The sequence below is a fragment of the Manduca sexta genome, chromosome 10 (genome assembly GCF_014839805.1).
Source record: "Manduca sexta isolate Smith_Timp_Sample1 chromosome 10, JHU_Msex_v1.0, whole genome shotgun sequence".
Lineage (NCBI taxonomy): Eukaryota > Metazoa > Arthropoda > Insecta > Lepidoptera > Sphingidae > Manduca > Manduca sexta.
In genome coordinates, this window is record NC_051124.1 from 5,530,093 (window position 1) to 5,555,398 (window position 25,306).

The 25,306-nt window shown below is 33.1% G+C and overlaps 1 protein-coding gene across 6 annotated transcripts in view; it reads left to right on the plus strand.

Moving 5' to 3' along the window:
- LOC115440240 (histone-lysine N-methyltransferase PRDM16) overlaps positions 1–25,306 on the plus strand; it is a 126,976-nt gene that overhangs the window by 69,990 nt on the left and 31,680 nt on the right. For 3 of the 6 annotated variants that reach the window (XM_030164458.2, XM_030164460.2, XM_037437245.1), the window contains one exon: positions 23,197–23,627. In XM_030164458.2, coding sequence (XP_030020318.2) covers positions 23,197–23,627 — 431 coding nt within the window. Of the gene's footprint in view, positions 1–15,833; positions 16,209–23,196; positions 23,628–25,306 lie in introns of those variants that run through there. The other 3 variants (XM_030164461.2, XM_030164462.2, XM_037437246.1) reach the window with 3 other exon arrangements.

Consider the following 25,306-nt stretch of genomic DNA (forward strand, 5'->3'; position numbering starts at 1 on the left):
ATATAATATCTTTAAATTCTTAAACCAACAAGAATTTATGATCAATAAAATTGCCGTATGTATTTGAACTAAGTTTATTGTATAGGAACGTTCTCTTATATTTATGATTATGTTCCGACGATTGTCAAGACCCCTTATAACATGACTTCTGTCATTCAAATGATAATCGGTAAAAGGATTTGTAAGGAACTATTCACATGATTACTCTGACTAAGTAGATACGCCCTGTGGCTATGTTTTTGTGTTTGTTAGTAATATAAATTGGAACTAAACGACTGTAGTATAAGGTCGATAATCACTTGATTTTGTTGTGTATAAGAATACAAATAAGGACGCCTAAGGCTCACAGTAGGTGCCCTTATACAATGTACTTTGTATGTCCTTAGTTAGGAAATCAAAGTGCATGAATAAATCAAGAGTCAAGAGATGTGTATAAGATTGTAATCTACGCTACCATATAACGCAACATATTTTTGGGAAAACTAAAAAAATATTCAATAGAACATTCCCCTGTATATAAAAAATAAGAGAGTATAATTCTGCCGATAGTTACTTTTTAATTTATTTTCTTCGATTAAAGATGAAATATTGGAATATAAAAACTCTGCATCGATTTATAACTAAAGTTTAAATTAAGAAGCGGAGATAACTATCTTCTGTAAAAAAATCTCCAATAACAATTGAAGCTGATTAAACCAATCCTTTCCGTGAATTCACACATTTTACAAAAAAAATTCAACCCTCGTGTCAAAGGTCAAGAAAGAGATCAACCCTTTTGATGTCTTTATAAAGACAGGTAGGAGATAGTGCCCCTTCGGATGATTTCTAACAATTATTATCAAAGGGTTCGCGAAACCAAAATTAGCGTCACATTCAAATCGGCCGTGACACGCCGATTGTTATAAATACCGTGCGAAATTTCACACAAAAGCGGATGGGAGAGCGGAAGAAATACACGCGAAAAAAATAGTTTTCTACAAAAAAGCGAGGCGAACGGGTAAATGTCGTGGCGTGAACTCTGCCATTCCTTTTGTATTCCAATTTTGAATCATTTTTTATGCACGATAACCGTCATATTGTTTTTGCATATTTTCAAACTTTGAAACATTTTGGACAACGTTCTGAGTAACATTTATTTAGTATACTATTAGTAGCACGGTATTATAAGTACGACATTCTCCTTCAAATATTTTTTTGTGTTTCAATCGTTTAGTTATTGATGCTTGCAAACGCGCGTGGTCGATATTTCATATTTCAAATTCATTATTATTTCTTAATTTATTTTACACGCAATTGCAATAACAAATGAGGTATGTGAGTATGATTTTTATCAAGCCATCTTTTGTCGCTCCAACGGTCTGGGGTGGAAAACAATCGCTTGTGTGAACGGAGTTCGGGTTTGATTCCAGGCATCGTGACTTCGGCTCAGAATGTCCGGATGCCTTTATTATTTCAAGGGTCTATATCAAGTGAATTGCGTTTTGTTCTTTGGCTTATACAGGGGTTCATAATACATGATTTAATTAATAAATCTTATTAAATAAAGGTGACTGGAGTGAAAATTAACAACTTTAATGGCAGGTAATTAAAAAAACAATCTAGTTTATAATTTTAAAGCATTTCTATAACTAAAAACTGATATTCCCAATGTTTTATATGTCATATAGATACAACCCTAACAGAGTACTGAACATTCTTAATGTCATAAGAAATAATATAATATTACTACTTATTTTGTTTTATATCAATAACAAAACGTGTTTTTGCGCCGGCAAATAAAAAGCCCGCTGTATACCCACGTAAGTAGAAGTAGAGCATTAATTTAACTTAAACTTTTGTTTATTGACGATTTCTTTTGCAGACACTCGACTTCGCTATACTTTAATCTATTAAACAAAAATCAATCTTATTGCAGCGTGTTATGTTATATTGTTGTACAAAAGCGTATGATTTAATGTAGGGGTTTGGAAGAATAGATATGGGGTCGGACTTGGTTGATAGAATTCTTTTGATTGTAAGAATCATAACGGACCCTAACGTATATTTGGACAGCAACCTGAGAGGCCTGAAGTGGGCCCGTGGTTTATAATTACTATAATTTGAGGGCAGATGAAGAAATCTCAATAAATAAGAAAAATATTTAACTGCGTAAGTTTACAGCATTGATTTCGCACGCACACCGTTGTAATACATTTTACAATACGTGACGTCAAGAGCAAGACGCTCGTTTGCGCATAAATAAATGTTTAAAAACAGTAACAGTATGCAGATACTAAGTATAGAACCTTGTATTACAAAGGTATTCTCTTCTCCATTAATAACGTGTCATAAATTAATTGATAAAACTTTTTTGTTTTTTAATCTTACTTTTTGATACCAGACAGAAACTTTACAATGGTCTTAATTAGGTCCTATATAAAGATAAATATCACAATGGAAACAAACACCTTTTGTTAGTATAGTACAGGAGCTGCGAATGAAAATAAAAAACGAAAACAAACAGGCTGACGCGGATTTTTATTAAAAACGTGATGAGCACTGCATGATATATGGCTGCGATATTCGCTTGCACAATAAAGCGGTACAGGATTTAGGGCATTTCGATTAAGGGATGGTTATCTTTACTATATACAAGAGTGGAATTTTTGATGACTTTTAGTCCGTTTACGATATTTCTTTTGCTCTTGAACCAGTTTTTTATGTTGGATTAGATTTGCGTGCGGTTTACCTAAGTAATTGCCATGTTTAATACATTACTGCCCTCAACTCCTGTACGTGTCAATGAAAATCCCATCGGGATACGTTCATTCACTTATTTTGTATGTGGTCATTTGTAAATCGCAATAATTTAAATTTTGTATGAAATAAATTGTTTAAAATTGTTAATTTTAGCTTTAAGGAAATTAGAATGTAAATAGATTATTTTTTATGTATTGATTATATTGATGACATTTTGTGTTCGTGTTTATGATCATGTATTCAATTTTAATGCGTAATGCTTTATCGACATATCTATTTTAAATACATAATATGCTGTTATCGAAGATTTGAAATCCTGATAACATAAGTGTAAATAGTTCGTGAGTCCACGTGTAAAGATAGGCCATTTCAGTGATAGGCAGAAAAATAATGTTATATAGAAATAAATGGAATATAAAAACATAAATGGATTAAAATTAAAATTTGCGTGTTATAAAAAAAAGGTGGGCTGAATTCCAAACTTATTTGTAAAATAACTAAGCTTAATAAACATTAAAATAGATTTAGTATTGATACGCGTAAACGGCAACTTTAATTCGTGGAAAATATCTTTTTTTAGCGATGATTAATTCAATGTTTTAATCACCTGATAATAATAAATTTACACCAAGTTAGTAGTTTTGAACAGTGTCACACTAATGACACAGTCGCCGCAGACTGCGATGGAAAAATAGCATTTTAAAATTAGCAATTTTTCACGGATCACAGCCGCTATGAATCGAATGGGTCATGTTTATATTTTGATTTACTGGTGCCAAATGTGTGCGTGATGTCTATTTGAATTATTGCTTTGTTTATGGCTCTTATATTTGTGTGCCTATCTACAGATTTCCCTTTATTACCTTTGTAGTGAAGAAGATTATTGAAAAAAGCCGAGAATAATAATTTATATAGTTTTAATGAAATTCAGTAAGACAAGTGACTTGAATGTCAATGTATGCAAAATTATTGTTAATATTAGCTAATAACTGACATCGATAGGCTGTCTTGTTTGTGACAGGTTCTTTGAGGTCACTAGACGTGATTCCGTTTGATGTCACACCGCGTTAATTGAAACTTTGGCATGGTCGTGTTACATTTAATATGCAATTACGTTGCACCTACATACATAGCGAGGATATATGCATATATTCGAGTTTCTTTTTTGTGAGTATAATATCCTACACTGAGCTCGATTGCGAAGTTAAAGCTTCTTTTGAACACTTTAACTTGTTTGAAACAATTGAAATAGAATGATAGGGAGTTGGAAATACAATTTTTTTTCTCTCCATAAGAATGAAGGATTAAAAAAACGACATTAGTTATGTTGCCGTTAACATTAGATTTAGTTATTTTTTCCGCTTATTCATATCTAATTTTTTTTTGTAGATTCGTTCACGAGGATACGTTTGGTTTTCCTTGGGTTTTGTTATCTGTATTATTAATTATGTGTGTTAGGTATATGAATATTTTCCGTATCTCATTCAAGAATTAAATAAAAAATACTACTAGAAATAAACCTACAGTTTTATAAAATATATTTCTGTATTTTATATACCTACTTTCTTAACAAATATGTTTGGTAATTCAACGATATATATAAGAAATGTTCAAGGTTTGTCTGTTAAAAATAGGTAAATTTTCACTTACGTTACAATAAAACATTTATAAAAACTCAAATTGAAATATTGGCACAAAGAGAAACTCTTATTGGAAATTGGCAACCGTGGCGGGAACACTCTTTGGCGACAGAAAGAAAATTAGGATGTGAGCCGTCAAAACTTCAAAAGCAGCCCATCGGAGGCGCATTTTAGAGGGATGCGGCCCCCGCATTACACCTCTCTTATTATTTATCACATTGTAGCCGAAATTAACGGCGGACCCTCGTCAAATGATTTTTATAAAATAAAGTTCGCGGCTTCTGGCAGTTTAATCATATCTTTGTGTTTGTAATGGGGACGTCTAGACGGTGTGACGTCATAGTATTATTATATAATTTTCTAATACATTTTATAGGTTCTTCAGTCTTGCATTCATAATGCACTCATTTTTTAAATGAGTGTGTACGTGTCGTGACAATATTTTTAATAATATCGATAAATGTCTGTTATAAATGCATTGTAATTAAACACGTACTAACGTAACTATAAAGCATTGATAGATGGTTATAACAATTAAGTTCTTCACGTGACCACACACGTTTTAATTACAGTATTCTTATTTGTCATATTACATAAATAGCATCGAAAATAATTGTTTACAAGATCCACGTTGGCGGGAACGCCATAATTATTAATGTATGACATAGCTATGGCAAATGATAAGTACCGTGTGCATGTGCGTAGTACTGGGATCGGTGCGGAGCTCGTTAACTCTACTCCAGCCGATAAAACAACAAATTTAATTAGCAGGATGATGTATATCTGGTGTCAGAGGTCAGCTACAAGGAAACCATACTTTTTGTTATGGATGTTATGTTTAGTCGCTTTAAAAGTCGTCGTTAAATATAATTATCAATTTTATCATTTTGTTGCAGCAAACAATTTTAATTATGTACTGGATACGATATTGGTGTCCGACATTTTTACGTTTAGCGATTATTTTCAATGAATATTTATCTTTGACATTAATTTTAATGACTCTGATAATTAGGTTTACAGCCAAACATTCAGCTCATTGTAACTTTTCAGATTCCGATATTCAATTTTCTAACGCCTCTCATGAACCTATTGAAGTTACATTCTGATTCTTAAATTGTACTTCTTAAGTTATTTAGCAGTGGAATATCTAATTAAGAGTGTTATTATTTCACAAGTAGAGTTTATTTTCGCTTGTTAGGAGTTAGCGGGTTAGGAGGATGTAAAATTTATAATTGAGGGCCGTAAATTAAGGTGACATCGACAGTTGTGGCTCGCGGGGAACGAAGCGAAGCTACACAAGGGAAAATGCTGCCAATATTTTATCGAGAAGCTAATTATTTGATCGGTACGCTGGGGTAACAGATGAAACTCGGCTACGGTAATGTCTTTCTTATTCTTTGCATTAGGGAAATGATAAATTACTCTCGAGAATCTTTTCACTTTATGTTTATATATTACTTTTTGTTCGCTTATTATAGGTTGCGTTGTTTATCAAGTAGAAGCATTTTAAAATTAAATCATGCATAAAAGGTATAAAAATCGTATAATTTTTTTATTTATATTGTGACGTATTAAAAAAACTAAAAACGAATGCTAAACCGAACACTTAAGAGACATACTTTGTTAGATCTAATTCCTCCTTCTATTATACAGTATATTTATTACCATACCTAATTGCGTAACATGAAAACACTAGATATATTTTTGGTTCCCATTCTGTCTATAACGTACCTCAACAATCTGGTTTGTCCGGATCCGGCTCCCGAACGCTTCGCAGCCTCCCGCTGGCCGATTTAATTCACGCCGACAAAAACCCTTTGACGCATTCATCGGTGACAGATCACAGCCGGGCGCCTCTCGCCTCGCTGACGTTTCCATTATCATTCCAATAACGACTCCATGTGCTATAGGATGGGTGAAAATCGGTTTCCGGGTGTTATCGATATAAACATCGGTTACTGGGTTATGTATAGGCGTTATGTTTGTAAGTTTTATGTGCGTAAGTTACTTACGAATGATTTACTAGTAGTAAGTTCGTAAAATGGCTTAGGAATGTTGTAACAAAATCTGGGTGACATACTGGAAGTAGGTTTTGAAGTTTACTCGAGTAAATTGCTCGTAAGTAAGTTACGTAAGTAAAACTTACAAATATAAAACCCGCCTAACAATAGCAACCTTTTTACTAGATGAAGACAAGACATTTACATAAATGATAATGTTTTTTAAGACGCAATGTATTATAATCTGGAGGTTACTGATAAATGCACTTCACACTCGGAAATAATAAATCAGCATCTAATCATATTTAGAATTCCAATTTTAGATAATTACGTAAGAAATAACACAATTAGTGTAAAAACAGTGGTGTTCCGTGAAAGCCGAGGTCGAACGGACGCGCTCCACTATCAGTTCTGAGAGGTGTCGCCGGAAGGTCACTTGTCGAATTCTTATCTGCGTGATAACGCGATATCATTAAAGGAGTTCGGAATTGTTTTTACGCGTTACAAATTGATGTAATGTACTTGGAATTGATAATGGTGATTGTAACATCGTTTGCTTGAGTATTGTGAATAAGTTCAGTTCAGATGTTATGAACAACGAGAGGTAGCCGTATATACCTTTTTTAACCGACTTCAAAAAAAAGGAGGAGGTTATCAATTCGATGTGATTTTTTTTTATGTTTGTTACTTCAGAACTCGCTCATTTATGAACCGATTTGGAAAATTCTTTTTTTATTCGAAAGAATATCTCCCCAGATTGGTCCCATAAAGCAATTTTAATTAGGCACCGACTCCAAAATTGGTATCCAATATTTACCTGTTATGTGAAATTATTGTTTGGTTTTGAGTGGTTTTTGAAGGCGGTAAAATTTTTTGTTAAAATTATTTTTATTATTTTATAATATGTTTGTTAAAAGTAATAATTACTAATATTTATATCTTAAGTTATGTGATGCTTTTATTATTTATTTTAAAGTCTACTTTTATTTCAAATAAAATGTATTATAAAAATATTCAAAAGTGTTAATAAAACAATGTTACGAAAATCCATAGATAAATTAATATGACAAGATAAAATCTAAAAACTGAAAACATGTATTTAAACAAACAAAAAAGCTTGTTTTTACGGAACCCTTGCGCGAGTCCAACTCGCACTTCTCCGGATTTTACAAATTAAAATAAAATATTTTTTGAAAAAGACGCCCATATTGTTTATGTTTACAAATAATCTATCTGAAAGTGACCTACTATGTACATTAAAATACCAAACTGTCATATTGCAATTTCACAACTCACAATTGCATTTCAAATATTGCAATTTACCGGTAACATATATCATATTTCGTTAGAAAAACTTTATCATTGTCATACAAATGTATCTGTTGTTAGTGCAGAGTAATTGCTGGCCTGGTGTGTAATTTGCGAATGCCCTTTGTGCGTAAGTCAATGCAGGACATTATTATCAACTCGAATGCGATTGGAGGGTGAGTGTTTGGTGAGATTTTTGATCGAGTTTTAAGAATAGGGTGAATGCTCTAAGATTTTTGGGTGACCAATAGCAGAATGGATTACTTTTTTTTTGCTAAATAGTTGAGATTTCTTAACCACCTATAACGGTTTTTTGCGAAGAAAAACACTGAATAACATTTATTTGTTCTTATAAAATTTTTGAAGTACTAGGATGAAATTTACGTACGAGTATCTTTAGAAATTACTTCTTCTTTAAATACAACTGAAGGAAGTAAGCTGTTTAATTTAATACAGCAAAAGTGAATTCCAAAGGTATAGCATGCAAGTCATTACAGGCATTGAGGATAATAAACTTGGTTCACCCTAAATAAAATCTTCTGCACGGCATGGAACCGCAAGACGCATTAGCAGATTTACAGCAATCACTACTAAAACTGAAGTGGGGATAAAACTGTGGGGTTACCACACGTTAGGATTCTTGCGGGATTTTTGTATTTGTATTGTTTTGGTTATATTTATTTACTGGTATAGTATAAATACTTTAACTAGTCATTTTATTTATGCCATTATAATGAAGTAAAAATTAACAGTAAACTTTTTGAAAGTGAATTAATGCTTGACTTCTTTTTTTATTCATAAAAACATAAAAAGTGAACTACATAGATTTTATTTGACAATATCTCAAAAATCTTATCTAAGTTTATCTGGAGGGTAAGACAATCTTATAGCGTATAATTATATAAAAAAAACCAGACGAAATTAATAATAAATAAACTAATATGTAGCTTAAATACGTATTAGTAAGGTGCTTAAATTTAAAAAAAATATTATTATGTTATAAAAAATCGTTGGTAAATGATAGCAAGTTATGACAAAAGAATTTTATAAAGGTTAACATAAAGTAGAATTAGGCCTTAAAGAAATCTTCCTATGTTTCAGATAAGATGACTATAAAGCTGAATACATTTTTTAAGGAACACCAATTTTATTTCAAGTTTTTTTTTGTGGTGATCCTAGTTATAGCGGGTTTTAACGTAGTTGTGGCGTGAGTTATAAGTTCATGGCAAAGAGATAATAAAAGGAAAATGTATTTTTGCTCGCTTTTATGAACGTCATAGTTTTTGTTTTCATATTTAGAAGACATAGCGCAGTAGAGCGTTTATATATATTTTTTATTTATTTTGAAACAGGGATACTAAAGTAACTTATAATCTCTAGGATCTATATAGCATACACCTGGATTTTCTTAATTTTATACGTTATATATAACATATTATATAAAAATAAATAATTTTAAAAATTTATGTTACACAAAAAATTATAAATTTTCCATAAAAAAATTGATAACATTTATCAAATATAGTTCAAATACCTTAATTTTTTTTTTATTTATGCGTATTTTTTGTCATTAATCTCTCTCGTCCCAAACTTACTCCGTAATAGAAGCTAGGGCCGGTGATTGATGAGCCCTTGTTCCCTGAACGTTGCTTCAATTACACCACGATTACTTAATTTAACATGATACTTGGCACGTTCCGACGCTCTCCGACAAACGGCAAGTCAAAAACTTTTCCTAATTGATTTATAACTTTTATATTAATTGTCTCGGTGGCGTAGTTGTGTTAAGACTACTAGAGGTCTAGGGTTCGATCCCGGGTTGGGTATTGATATTGGATTTGTCTACTCATTTTCAGCCTGGAGTTTGGAATTTGTGCCCGAAATGGCGATAGGCTTGCGTCCTATCTCATCGTGGGACAGAATACATACGGCGGAACGTATGTTCACCAGTTGTGTCTCTGTCTACCTCTACGGGGATAAAAGGCGTGATTGTGTCTTTTCCTCAAATTCGAATTTTAGTGCCTCCAAATATTGTACAGATTTTATTTTACAAGAGCGTATAAGGCCTAATTAAGTAGGTATTAAGGTATATATTATATATTATATTTTTACCCACACGGCAAACATAATCGAAAATGAAGACGTTTTTTTTTCAAAATATTATTCTGATAAACTAACACTTACTTTACTTTCTATAGAAATAGCAACCCAATCTCCAAGTAACAACTATTGTGTATCAAGTGTAACCATAATGAAATAGATTAAACAAAAGCTTAGTTTTCCTGTGTCGGCGACAGAACGCGGCCGGCCACGCGAGAAACAATTCAGTCATATTTTGCGAAACATTATTGCTTTAGTCGCTTCCGTTTCCACGTCACGTTGTTTTTTTTAGATCGACTGGCATTTATTGCGTTAATTTATATAAGCTTTATGTTTTTATGGCGAGCTTTGGCATTCTTTTTGACTTGGTATTTGAAGTATAGCTGTATTCAAAGCTGTGCTTCTCTGGATTAATCGTTGATGTCTCATCTTCTCTCAGTTTTGTTTTAAGCCGAGGTTCGTAACCCGTTAGTGGGTTACCCTTAGTATGATCGCTTAATTTTCAAGGGTTGCAAGCGCCCAAAGCGTTCACACAAATGTCGGGCGTGTTTGTATAAGCCAACTCTTGCCAGGCTAACAAACGTAAGTCAGGTTAAAAAATATTGTTTTAGGTCTTCTTACTCTCTTCTGTTCGATCTTGATTTGGTCCTCGATCTCTTCTGTTAGACCTTGATTCGGTCTTCTGTCTCTTCTGTTAGACCTTGATTAGGACTATAATCGGTTCAGGCTCGTTCATAAAATTACAGGTCAAATTCTCGTTTGTAAACAATCCTTTTGATTCCAACGAACTACCTTTGCTACCAGAATTTTCAAAGACATCCCATAATACCGTCACAGGTCCAGTCACAACAGATTCGTTGAGTAACAGCCACCGTTGCTTTCTAATGTCGTTTTATTACGTCCATAAATTGTAGTGAGTTGCCCCAGGAGGCGCTTAGCGAGCGGCTATCGCGATTTTCGATTTACACTCTCCTCACTCAAAATTGAAACGGCATGCCCCATTGTCGGAACAATTTAAATTCGACGGTTTAAACGCAATTCTTTAGGTGGCCGTACGTCTTAAAAGGGTTCGGAGAGCGGCAATAGTTTGTCAGTGTAGTCTTTAACGTCATAGAGTATAAATTACCGGCTATTTTATTGAATTTGTACGGATAACTGTCTCATCTGTAAATGAATCATGTTTTCAGGTCTTACGACATATTTTGTTTGATAAAAGAGTGCCCTAGCAACAAATTTGATAGCTAAATTGATTTGCGATATCCTCAGTTGTCATCCAGTAGATTAACTGGACTCTACCGTAACTATGACTGAGAGATGATAAGTTTAGACGTGATATGACTACCGTTATCGTGATTTATATCCTTAATGCAAAACGTTTCAAAATATTATGTGTAAGTAGTTGATAAAAATCTGCCTTCATACACGTGTTTTATACCTTGAAATAGATTAGACGGGAAATGTTATTAGACATCAATTTTCATATAAATATATATTTGTTTTAATTACACGTGTAGCATTTATAGAGAATAATCTCTCACCGATGTACGGTCTAATGTTTTAAACTTCATTGAAATTATACATACTACCCTTTGTGGCTCCGGCGGCGTGAAAATGTTTTACAAAGAATGAAAAGTAGCCTATATCATTCTGGAATAATGTAGCTTCTTATTAGTGAGAAAAATTTACAAACAGTTTAGTAGATCCTGAGATAAGCGCATTCAAATTAACAAACTCTTTAGGTTCATATATTAGTATATATTATTTTTGAACATCTTATTGCGATGTATATTCATTTATTCCATTCGTAAAAAAATCTTTTAACACACCTAACGTATTTTATTCTACAGTCTGATTGATCTTTAAGATCACAATCTCAGGCTTGACGATGTAGAGAACCATTGTAGTCGGGCTATTGACGTTTCAAACTTTCCAATCTCTCCTTTTCAAATGCAATGGACAGTGCGCCGCTTTATCAATCCGATAGGGACGTGGTCCTTCTGATGATTCCATTTTATGGGATTTTAAATCTTTCAAATAATAATGGAATGTTTGGTGTTGATTGATCAACGTTTTTATTGAACAGCTTTTGCTTTGGTTTAAATAGGTTTTTTCAGAGTTAAAAGTAGCCTATAGCACTCAAGAGTAATTTAGCTTCCCTTTAAAATAATTTCGAAATCTGTTTAGTATTTTCTGAGATTCGCATGTTAAAAAAAATAAACTTTTCAACTTTATAAATTGGGTTTATGGTGATATTTATTTCGAAAAAACTTATTCGATTTGTTACGAAAAATCTTCAAGGTTACTCGACAAGTTATCGTTTATGTTGCAAACTTAACAGTAACTTTATCAAGGCCAGATGTATATAATCAATATTTTATATTACATTGTGACACTTCGTACGAACAACGTATTTCGCCAATACCGCAACTGCGAAAGTTGGTAAACTTTTTTGATTTAGCATTCCGCACGGCGTGGTGTCACGAACTGGCAACAAAAGGAGGTAGTTCGCAAATACCGCCGCAGCGAGTCCCCTGGAGGGAACCGAACCCGCGGACCGTCACGTCCCTCACTCATTGACGATTCAACCGGCGTGCCTCTTTACGGGAGTCGCCAGTTTGTTTCGATAGTAAATTTCGATGGCGTTTCGTGTTTGGCCAATAGAAATAGAATGTATACAATTACAATATTCCGGATTCTTAGAGTGTCGTGTCTTTGTATTATATTATAATAATATACAATATTATGTTCATTTATTTAGTACGTTAAATTTAATTAAATACGATAGGTAGGTAGGTTATAATTAGTCATTGCTAGTTTTTGCTTGCAGCTCCACACGCTTGGCGATTTTTTATGGGATAAAATTCCCGCTAAATATTTTCCTGAGATAAAAAGTAATCTATATCCTCCCCAGGGTCTCAAACTATCTGCGTACCAAATTTTATCAAAATCGATTTAGTGGTTTAGCCATGATAGCGTAACAGACTTTTGAAATCATAAGTATGGATTATATACTAAAATAATAATACTTTCCGTGTAAAAAATCCAGTGTAACCGTTTGTAAAGATGCTGAATATTTCTGTTTATATTATTGAAATAAAAAGGGCTTACTAAGTAGTAAAGGAATGGTGCAAAATACTCGGCGGTCCCGTATGACAGCGTACTACAGAAATTTATGTCGACGGAATATTAAACGATATAAATTCTCATGAACCAACTAAATTTAAATTTGCGGCGCCAGGGACAGGATATGATTTTATATTCTCTGCTTAAACAGAAAAACGATTCTGACCTCTTTAATATTTTACTTGTTAAGTAGGTAGGTTTTCTTTCGCTGCTAGCATAAAGTTGATGACCATAAAGTTCATTATTGAGTGTAAAAATATTATGTATAATAAGAATATTATCTTGATGTCTATATCTTCATTTCTCTTCTGCCTTTGGTTACAGCGTGTATGGGTTGTGGACTAGCGAGTCTTAGGGTCGAACGTCTGCCAACTCTTTATGTGGCTATTTCAAACTTAATTTAACTAGGGCTGGATTCCCTAAAAGAAGTTAGCATCAGACATGAACAGTCCTAAAATAGAAGCGAAATCCTTTTGCACCTTGGTAAATGAAGTGTTTAATAAATGAAAATATATGTGGATGATATTAGAGTCGGATAGGGGCAGGTGGATAAGTCAAGGTAGAGATTATCAATGATATTTCTTTGTGTAGCTACAATAGCATGATAATTGAACTAAGATATTATTTTAAACAAATTGCACACAGAATTGTCCTTAAATTTCCAAAGCGTAGCGCTTCAATAATTTATTATGTTGTTAGACATTGAAATCAAATTAGTTTTCAGATTTTATTGCGGTTGTTTTATTTTATAATTTTCTCTCGACGTTTCGAAGATTGCAGTTTTCATGAACACGGGGCGGATTAAGATGTTGGTCATCCAAAATTCAAAGTTGCTACACCTATATTTTACAATTATTTTGAATATTTGAAAAAATTTGTTCCTGTTTAAAATCCGAAAACTATTTTTATCTTAGTGTAACACTGTGTTAATTAAACATTTGTAACAAATGTAAAATTATGAACCCATACACAAACCTTCAATGGAATATAAATTGAGCAAGTTAAATACAAAATAAATATTCACAAGAAGGCTAATAAATGACAACTTGACACCGAATTGATTAAACACTAACCGTGTAATCGATTACGGCATCAACGGGAAATCGATTACCGCTGCTCGTGTCTGTCGCTAATCGATTGCAGTTGTCACCTTCACGTTTATATCTCTCGCACATTATTGTGTAATTGAATTTTGTAAAATAAAAATCATTTCAATTTTCGTTAAACGGTGTGATAAAGACTCATGAATTATGATGTGACGTTTATATCCTTGATGGTGTAATGTAAATTATTTTGCACTATTGCAACGCAAAGAGCTCCTACTCAGGAAATTACAATTAATTTTTAAAAACTGATGCTACATTTTTGTTTTTATTTATTTAATTTGTCGTACGTATTATTAGTAAATGCTTAACCGGTATACAATATATTTTACAACAAAATAATTTATTATTTGAATATTGTGATACAGACGATTTTTTAAATTCTAACATAATAATAATGCAATATTAGATTGTGTTTATTATTGTTTGAATACTGCATTTGTAACAGGAATTAGAATAACGCTTCATAATTTGCAGAAATATGTAGACAAATCAGCAAACGTAGCATACGTAGAGTACGTCGATTCACCCACTACGCCGTCTCTATGTTAGCGAAGCACCTGTACCACATCAGAGAGTCTGACAGACAAAGATGTAGATAATAAGGATCATCTCATTGGTGCATCCGCTACGTGGCCACGCCCACCGCGCGGGCGGACCAATCACGGCGCCGGGCACAGATCTCGAGCGTTATCTAGTTATCTGCCGTCTCACTTGGCCGGCGATCGCTATTTTCAGACAGTCGGTTACGCTACGCTGAAATTTTATCGTAGCGGTCTCCACCACCTGTATTGGTATTTTTTAAGTTACGTTTGAGTACTATCTTAAATACATCTACACATTTTCTATAGGTTATGATATGGTCTTGGTTTTATGTTAAACATTTTTAGCTGTAATATCTCAGAAAAAGAAAACCTATAATGAATAAAGTATAACAATACATATATGTTTAATTAAAAAATCTGTTTTTAAATATGAACTTATTAACGGCTCATTTGTATTGTATTTAGAATGAGTAAATAACTAAAATATCTCGTGATAATATGACTTTCAAATATGTAGAGTCAAAAGAAAATTATGTACCAGTCTGACGCTTACTAAGAAACCAAACAGCTTACACCTGGCTACTTACGCCAACACAATCTCAAATTAAATAATCGAAAATTTACAGCGAAATGTTTATAAACTGTTGAACAGTGGCTCGTACCATTGAATACGATGCGATAAGGCTCGCAGATTGCTGGCATTCAATCTAGTTTGTTTTCTTAATCTGCGCCCTGTCTCATATCAACTACCAGCCTCAATTGGACCGCCCTGCTCCCTCAACTCCTCAGATTAGAGGAATAAAAAATGGCAGGCAGGTGAAAAGCCAGAGACCAACGCAAATCGGACGGTCTGCACAAGTGATTTGTTATAAGCGCTGTCGATAACTGAAGGGCCATTGTTTGTAGGTCGCTCCCGATGTAAAATATTGTAATAGAGTTGTTATTACGGCTTTGTGCCTGGTTTCTGATTAAAAACTTATGACTGTAATATATTCTTAGAATACTGTTGCTGAGATTAAAGGGCCTTCTGTTTGAAAAGATGGAAGGTTGTTTCTAAATGAAGACCACATTACAGGATTTACTTGTTAGTATTAGCACAAAATTGTATCTTAATAAACTCTTTTTTTTTATTTATTAGTTGCGGTTTTTATGATGTGGTTTTCAATAATACGGTTAAAACGCTTAAACAATAAAAAAACAATAGGATTTATTTTAACCAAAATAGTTTAATAACAAAAAAATAACGAACTGTAAATAAACATAATTTTCTCTATTTGTTACGTGTCCCATTGAAACGGATTTTCAGTTGCCTTAACATTGCTGTAGCGTGCGACAGAGAGCGTTGTGCAAAGACACAGGCGGGGCGCGAGCGGGGCGCGGTGGGGCTGGTCGGGGCGCGGGCGGGGGCCGGCGGGGTGGTGGCCCGGGCGACACGGGATTCGGGATCCAAGGGATGAGCTTCTCGCTTCCTCCCGTTACTCTAGCCCGGCGCGTCGCGGCCGACGCACACAGCTCGCACTGCGGAACTACCCACGTAAAGTGTAGTGTTAGTGATAAACTATAGTGATCTCTTTAGTGTATATCGATATTTGTGTATTGGACTATGATAATTTCGAATGCTGAACTTTGATATGAAAATGAAGATGTCTGGTGAGTGGAATAATTATTGAATTAATTGTGTGCGAGATGGTGTGGCCTATTGTTAATTAATAAGAGTGTAATTAAATGTAATAATAGGGATAGAAATTAAAATATTTTACGATTTTTTTTTCATTCATTTAAACATTTCTAGTTTTTGGATTGTATTAGAATACATATTTTCTATAAATAGGCGATGATAAAACTGATAGTTTCTATGGTGTTTCGTTATATACATTAATATTTTGATTTTTTTTATTAATATCTATATAACATTTTAATATTTAATGTAGTGAAATAAGCAACAACTAAATGTCATGTAGAGCTGATTCTAAAAAGGCTGGTTTTGTCATATATGAACTACGAACATTTCTTTAGTCTGAAATTCCAAGATCGACACAGATATAATAGTGATACATACAAACATTTATCACGGTGCGGGTGTCGAACCTACCTCCTATTGTTTTCAAGCCGTTTACTCAGCCACTGCGCTTCGTAAGCTGTCTATATTTTTATAACTCCTGTAGAGCTGCATCGAGAAGCCTTATATATTATCACTAGTATATCAACTTACATAATGTGAATATTAAAAGTACGTACGCGGGTGATGCTTATATAAGTAGTAAATCAGCTTTTGTTAATAACAGCTATGTTAAAAACAGTTTTATTCAAATAGGGTAAAGTCTATTTTGCATCTAACAGATGTGGTTTAATTATTTCATTACCATACATAGAATATTTTATTATAGCTATATATTTCATATACATACTTTGCGCCTCTCAACTTGAGTTGCACGTCTTACTTAACAAATGGTGTTATCCTTTATTACTTCAGATTATGATAAATATTACATACATTTAGGTGATAAATGTATTTCAGGTATTATTGTGAGATAAGACACAGATTATTGGAGATTAGATAGTTATTGGCAATTTTATATATAGTTTATAGTCAGTGCTTTCTAGTAATCAGTAGAATAGTCCATGCCCAGCAGTGGGACAATATACAGGGCTGATATTATTATCCAAAGCATACCCTTGTTGAATGACTGATTATAAAATAATATTATGTTTTTCTGTATGTTATAATGAGGACATTACGATCATGATTGATTTATCTGACAATATGTCAGTGATTTCAATTAAACTATTTTACGAACGGGTCACGGGGGGACAATGAAGGCTGCAAAGTCTTCGAAACGTCGCGAGAAAAGTATAATATTAAAACCGCGATAAAATTAGTAAAATAGTTTAATTTAAATATCTAACATTCGCGTAAGCTTAAGAAATATATCAGTGTTCATCAATTAGTTTGGTTTCCTTGACAGTCAGACTACGCACGAAGACGAAACAAAAAAGTGATTACTTGAGACATTGATTAATAAAATTATTAGTAAATAGGTATAAGTTTAACATCATCTATTTATATATTTGTATATAGTGTATCCATCACATTGGCTTTTTTAATGTCACTCCATTTTTAGGTAGATTCCTAGAGTTCCGTGCCGTAAAAGAAACCGTTATATGATAACTTTCTTGTCCGTGTGCGTGGCAAGATTTTTCTCAGCAGTGCGTCGAGGTATTAAGTTGAAGGTTATATCAAGTAATTGGGTCTATGGTCTCTTTTAGCCGTGAAAAGATAAAACGAGTAAGTCATTGTGGTCAAAAGATAGCACCGTATATTTTTCTTATATTCGCATATTTTGCCATTTCATAAGGGAATCAAAAACTATAGAATACTTCCCGTTGATCTAGAATCATACAATTTAGCAAGTAATAATAACTTAAACTACAAGTAAAAGAATAAATTTTAAAACCATAAATAAATATTTATGTACTTGGATTCCTCACCTACAAGTTTGTACGGAACTCTCGGTGCGCGGGTCAATTAGCACTTGTCCGATTTTTTTAATTGAGTGATAATTCAGCACCGGACACAGGTAACTAGAAGATATTCAATAATAATGTATTTAAAAGATTTCTGAATAAAAATTATGGAAATTAGTTATTAAATTGCTATTTTACATATTGTGCTTCTTTTAACCAACTTTTGATACTGAAATAAAACTATTTTGCGGATTTTGTATTATAATTTTCAACTTATGATACTTTAATTTTGTTTTTATATTTAGTGAATTAGCTTTATTCAAACACAATTGATTCGTATGTTACTAATATTACATTGCATATTACAGATATATTAAAATAATCATATACCGATATACAGTTATTTGACAAACAACTATAGCGCTTGGACGATGTCGCTCATTAGGTATAATTCAATTGAATAATAAATGAACACTAAAATGAACTTAATGAACAGTTAAGTAATTTAGCTCTGTTGAGAAATAGGACGAGGATAATATTATTAATTAAAGATCTATCTTAAATGTATAATTATTTTAAAATCATATTTATAATAAAACCAAGTGATCTTAACATCATCATTACATTTTAATCTCAGTGTAAAGATAAAATATAGTTATAGTACAAGTAAAATATATTTTACAATTATCATACTCAGTCTTAAGTATAATTACAATTCGTCCAATAAAATCGATTAGAAAAGATAAATTAAAAAAAAACACTTGACTACAGCAAATAAATGCCTCAAATATATCTAGCATTTCGCACTGGCCTGTTATAAATACAAATGTTAAACGTCAATCGGACAAATCAAACAAGCTTTTGTCCCGGCGGCGACGTCAAAAGGTGACACCACTGTGCAAAATCGAATATCACGGTGTACTTTGGTTTTGTGGTCGGAATATCGATAAGTTTGGGTTGCGGCTCGCACATCTCTAATAGATAACACTCAAGTGGATTAGTTAAACATATTTTTATTGTGTAAATATTGTTTTAGATCTTTTGATGGTGGAAAGGTGCAATTGGTGTTCGAAATGCGTTTAGAGTTGATGAGGTTTCTCAGACTAAATAATAATACTATTTCATGAAAAAGATGTATATTTTATTTTATATGATAAATGTAAATCTTTTTAGTATGACACTTCATTATTAAAACGTAAATTTATAAGTGTTTGCGAATTATCTTTGGTAAAATTATAATTTAATAAACAATTAAAGATAAAATCTATTGTTTTTGAATAATTAAGAGAGAGATAAACAATGAGAATTTCATATTAAAATATTAGCATGACATAATCTTCGTGTTAAAACATTTACAAAGTGATTTGCACTTTGGATCAATAATTTTTAATTGATGTTAAAAGCTAATTAATATATTTAATAGATTAATGGCCTATCGATCAAGATTTTAATATCAAATCGCCACTACATCACAGATATTGACAATCAAAGCTGATGGATTGTAAAAAAAACAAAATTTTATGTATACGCAATTTATATTTAAATTGCATAATTCTATTTGATTTTTTTTACTAATTTTCCCCAATATGGAACGTAGTAAGGATTATTAGAAATATCTTTTATTTAAATGTATAAATGATAACGCTTTATTGTACACCACGAACAGCAAATTATATACAACTTTAATTTTGTAAAAAAACATGCATCAATAGTCAACCTCATTACTAAAAAATAAATAAAAATTCACAAAAATTATATAACATTTAAACTTTGCACAATAAATACGAATCGATAGATACTTTTTTTGTCAAAATGAGTTCAAAAGGTGCGACGCAAGAGTGGCAATAAAATGCATATATACATAGGGTGTTAAAATCGTTACCCTTCCTTGCTTCGTCCTAAAAAGTAAAAAGCCATCATCCAACTAGTACTAATGATAAGAGATTAATTATTACAAACTGAAGAAGGCACATACAAAGGATTACCTACTAAAATTATCTTCTATTTACTTTTTAGTAACTTTTTGTTCTAATTTCCTGTATTGATTATGATTTTTTTATGCTATTAGAGTGCTGGATTGGACTAGTCTCTTCAGGGAATAAATATAAAACAATGTTTTTTTTAATGCTTGTCTATAGAAGGAATTTGTGTGAGAAGTTTTACGTCTATACCCACTGTTGTCAGCTACGATAGCTGCCAATAAGTCGGTATTTACAATTGTATTATGAAGATAAGTCTTCCAAGTATGATAGAAATCAAAACCTAACAAATTACAATGATAAGATACACGCTTAAATGGCCTGACATGGCTGTTGGTCTTACTAGAAAGTGCAGTTTCGAAAGCTATCGTCGCTGTACTAAAATAAATTGTGAATGAAGCCGATGTCGGATGAGGCATGCAAATGCTTTAACGTCGTATTCACCTGTTTGAAATTATTTTAACATACGAATTTAAGCCTTCAGTCCGCACTGAGTAACGATACGAAGAGATGCGGTGGGATTGTGAGCGTTTAGTAAATGAGGTGTACTATAATGTATAAGAAAAAGTAGTCACTTAGTAATTCGTAATAGAGTTTAAAACAACTTCCGTTGTGTCAATACGCCACTTCTGCATTCTTTAATTGCAGTAAAACGCACAGCAAATTTATTACTACGCTTACATAAATTAAAATGTAATGTAGGTACCGATAACTCTACTTGTAAATATTCGAATTTTAAAACCGTTAGAATTCAAAATAGTAAATCGGTTTAAGTTATTTCATTATCGTAATGCTTCATATTTAGATGATCATTTAAAGCGGCCGCTAATCGCTTGCAGCGCAATAACGTCCCAATTTGCTTTTGTCACGTTAAGGAGTGTTTTATGAGTGAACATAAGACGGACCGTGAACTCTTGGTGACACACGACGGCGTAAAATGCGTTTATTGTCAGTCGCCGTGTCTAAGTCGTGAAATCGGCTTGCAGTGGGGTCTCTCCGGCTTTAAACATCCTAAGAGCCGTTTTGGTTTATGGTTGTAGAAACTTAGGGCTGAGTTTGTGAATGAATTTTTTAAAGCTTGCAACAATTTTATTTGATCTATTGTTTTCTAATAAGATCTATGTAAAAACAACCTGAGTTTTTACTAATTTTAGCTCTTGGTCGCAATAAAAATACATCACATCTAAGAATAATTGCCCCGTAAATTACGGAAATTAGATTTGATTAAGGACATATAATTTATCAAAGGCAATTAGTCAATCGCAACTGAAAATAATTCTACCTTTGTCCTCCTATGTAATTGATTACACAACTCAGAATATTTTTAACTCATTAGGTATAAAATTTAAATCCAACGGTCAGCTCTACGCAGTTTCCTGTTTGGTTCATGTTCTCATTTTGAGTCTCGCGCGAATTTCTGCGGAAACTGGAGATTTAACGACGACTCGTCCGCATTGTCCGCGCACGCAGCGTTCGCGCTTCGTCCACCGCCGACACATCTCGCGACGGCTGATTTGAATTTGAAATTCGAATGTTATTTTATGACTCACGTGTTTTTAAAAACAGCCAGTATTATTACTTCTTATTTACATAAACTGCATAAAAAGGTTTTATATAAAAAAAATCAAAGCACTATCGGAATCTGGCGACAGGTGAACCGGCATAGCAACAGCGTGTAAAGGGTTAGTTGAACAACCTGAATGAATTCTCTATAGACATTCAGTAACATCCTGGGTATTGTCGGTCGGGGAGTGCACCTTTGTTATGTTAAGCAGTTATCATCGTGACCGTATTATGAACGTTTATCAAGCGTCTAATTTTATGATGTTTTTTTTGTTGCCACGTGCTGAGGAAGACTTATGGACAAGATAGGGGTTGTTTTAACAAGTATATTAGCTGTAATAGGGTGGACTGTATGATTTATTGAGTGTCCCATTCAGCTGTATTTGCTCGGGGGTCGCAGTTTATTGATGACACGCGTGCGTTGCATCATTTCATACGAATATGTTACATTCGTCTAATTTGTTTTGAAGCGTGCTAAAGACATTACACGCAGTGCGTTTGTAGTTGTTTCGAAGGAAGGTGTTTATGTTTATTTATAATTGGTTTATTTTACTAATTTAATATGTATAATCTATATTATTATAATGGAATACTGTGGTTAATAGGATTTTATCTTTTTGGTAGTTTTCTCGAACCTGCGACCACGAAGTCAACAGCCGAACTGCTACATGACCAAGAACGCGACAAATCTTGATAATGTACATTGTACATATTTTATATATAAATTGCATTAGTAATCCGTGATTACCGATAGTATTATCTATTTGTTAGGTGTTATTTTCGTATGGATATGCGGGTAATGCGCTAGCGCTGACGTATTTGGGGACAATTAGCTTATATGTTTTAACAAATTAATTCTTTCTATATGCATATTTTTTATAATAATTTTGAATTGAAGAGATGAAATATTAGTGAAGAATATAAAATAACAGATTTCGAAATAAAAGAGTTATTTATATCGCAACTAAAAAATACGTAATTAATTTCTTAAAGTACCAAACCACATTTCGCATCACAAATAGGCAAAAAAGTACATCCCTCAAGTCGTTGATCGCAGACTAGTAATAATTTGCTCCGGCACATTTTGCACATCGAAAAATAAAAGACATGCAGCATGGTTATCGCATTATGTGCGGTTTCCGCTCGGCACAAAGCGTTTCCGCTTGTCTCGTCAGAACATCCCTAGTGAATGCAAGTTCAGATGTCTGTACGCAGGCGGCACATACCAGCTTAGAATGAATTAATTTTGCATAATCAAAATAATATGTGTTTTATATCTGTGTGATAAAGTATGATTTGGTGTAATCATAAAAGATTCTTGTCGATTAAATATTAAAACAATATCTATATTAATCTTTACATTTTAGAATAAGGTTACAATAAGACTAGCCTATTTTTTTAATTTTTATCATTGAGTGTAGCACACCATATCGACGGTTAAAAGCTAATTGATTTAGCGATATTTTTAAAAAAATATATAATTAACTAGGTTAAAAAACATAGAAAAGAGGGCTGATTATATATGTATGAAACTCAGTGTCACAAAACAATGTCGTTAAGTCAATTAGCCTTATAACCATCGATATTATCTCAGTGAGAAAACGTCATTAATTTTATCTGTTTGTTCGCAGCAGCAGACAGCCAGGAGTCTGGCAGTCCGCCGCCGAGCCCGACTGACTCTGCCACATCCGAATCAGCGCCCACCCTAGTCCACATTAAACAGGAAAACATGGCACCAGGAACCGATATAAAGGAATATTACGGGTCCTTAGACTTTGGACTCTCTGACACTTACCTATCAAACTTCCCTGAATATGGAAGAGGATATCTCCCCAGACCTCTAGAGCTACCTAACCACGACTTCTTGGGTTCAAGAAGTCCGAGAGATAAAGATCATTCTAAAGATGAGGATCCGCCTGAAGCAGAGTTTAATCTGCCGAATGAGTTAATGTTTAAGAGTAGTGGGATATTCGCTAGAGGGAATATTGCTGTTGGAACGAAGTACGGACCGTTTTTGGGAAAATGGGAAACGCAGCCTTTGGACCGACGGTTTGCTTGGGAGGTAAGGACTTTATTATTATAACATTAAAAATTATACATGAAGTTTGATAAACACCGATATATTACCTTCCAGTTTACTAACCTGCATAGCGTTCAATGGAAAAAAAAATACTTATTAAAGTTGATATATTAGACAATCCTTTCCGAAAAACGAATCCTTTTAGTTTTTAGGGTTCCGTAGCTTAAAAAGAGGCCTTGTAGAATCACTTTGTTGTCCGTCTGACTGTCTGTCGAGATTTTTTACTTAGGAACGTGTTAATTTATTCAAATACTGGGGTTTATAGTCACTTGTAGCTGTAAAAGTATCAAACTTGTAAACCTGCGCGGTCAAAAGAAATGCCACATATTTTGAGGTTACACAGGGTATCAAAACCTATAGGATACTTCCCCTTGGCCTAGAATCGTTTGGCAAAAGCAATATCATACACACACACATAATATGTATAAATATGTAGTTTAATAACAAATCAAGCGAATTTACGTTTATAAACATATTATTTGCGGTCGATGCAATAACCGTGGGGTCGAACAGCAACGTTATATTTATCTAGTTTAAACTATTAAGTATATAACTTTGCTACCTTACCTACAAGTTTGTACGGAACCTTCCATACAAGAGTCCAACTCGCTCTTATCCGTTTTTTTGAGTATTTTGAACTGCACCGATGACAAGGCGCGTCTTTCTTATATTCGTTTGTCAATTTACTTATGAATGACCCACTTGTTCTCAAGTGTAAGAATGAGTGTTAAGTTAATAAGTTAGGTTGTCAATAAATTAAACCCCAAAGTCAAGCACGGATGCAATAAACTGTCGATTTTATTGATTCTTCTGAGTCGCTGCGCTGAGCGTGTCATTTTGAAGGGTTTTAGCATGTAGAAGTGTTTCATGTTACTATACTAATTACTATACTTAGTTATATATTAAAGACAAGTATTTATCTTACGCAGGCGATAACAAGCTCTAACTGCGTTAAAATACAGTCGAAATATTACTATACAATTTTTTATATAGATTTCTTGATTAGATTACGTGTTACGTCATCAGGCGATTTGCAAAAGACGCAAATGTATTGAGCCCAAGGTATTGCAAGGGGTGTGGCGCAGTTATCTTCGTAGGAAGCGGAAATCAATTGTTGTAATTCTCGGATTAAGGCCAAGTTTTGTTAAAAGTATTGAGTTTCTTGCAATTTGTGGGTTTCAATAAAGATGCGAAATCGGAGTATGAAGGAGATATAACTATTCATCCTCTTCCGGTAATATAGATAAATTTGATTAGGGATTGATATTCGCCTTTTAAATCTAAATTGGGATTATAGGATGTAGATATTGGTATTTTGTTTATATAATTGATTAATTTTAGAAATTTTACGGCACAATATTTTTAGGATCGAATTATTGTGTGTATTCATGAAATTTTGTAATCCAGCTATCATAATAATCCGTAAGGACTTCGAAGGTAAATGCCAATAGTATGCCAACAGCATATAATACATATCTGAGACTTTTATACTCGATTAGGTACCAAAACATTATAAAAGATATTTTTTTTTAAACACTAAGGAAATTAGCGATTCATCCAAGCGCGTCTCTACAAAATACCGGACTATGGACATCGCCGAGATGCGCCTATTAAATGTCAGATAGACAGAGCACAGTGGTGTAGTGTTGCAGTGAAACTGC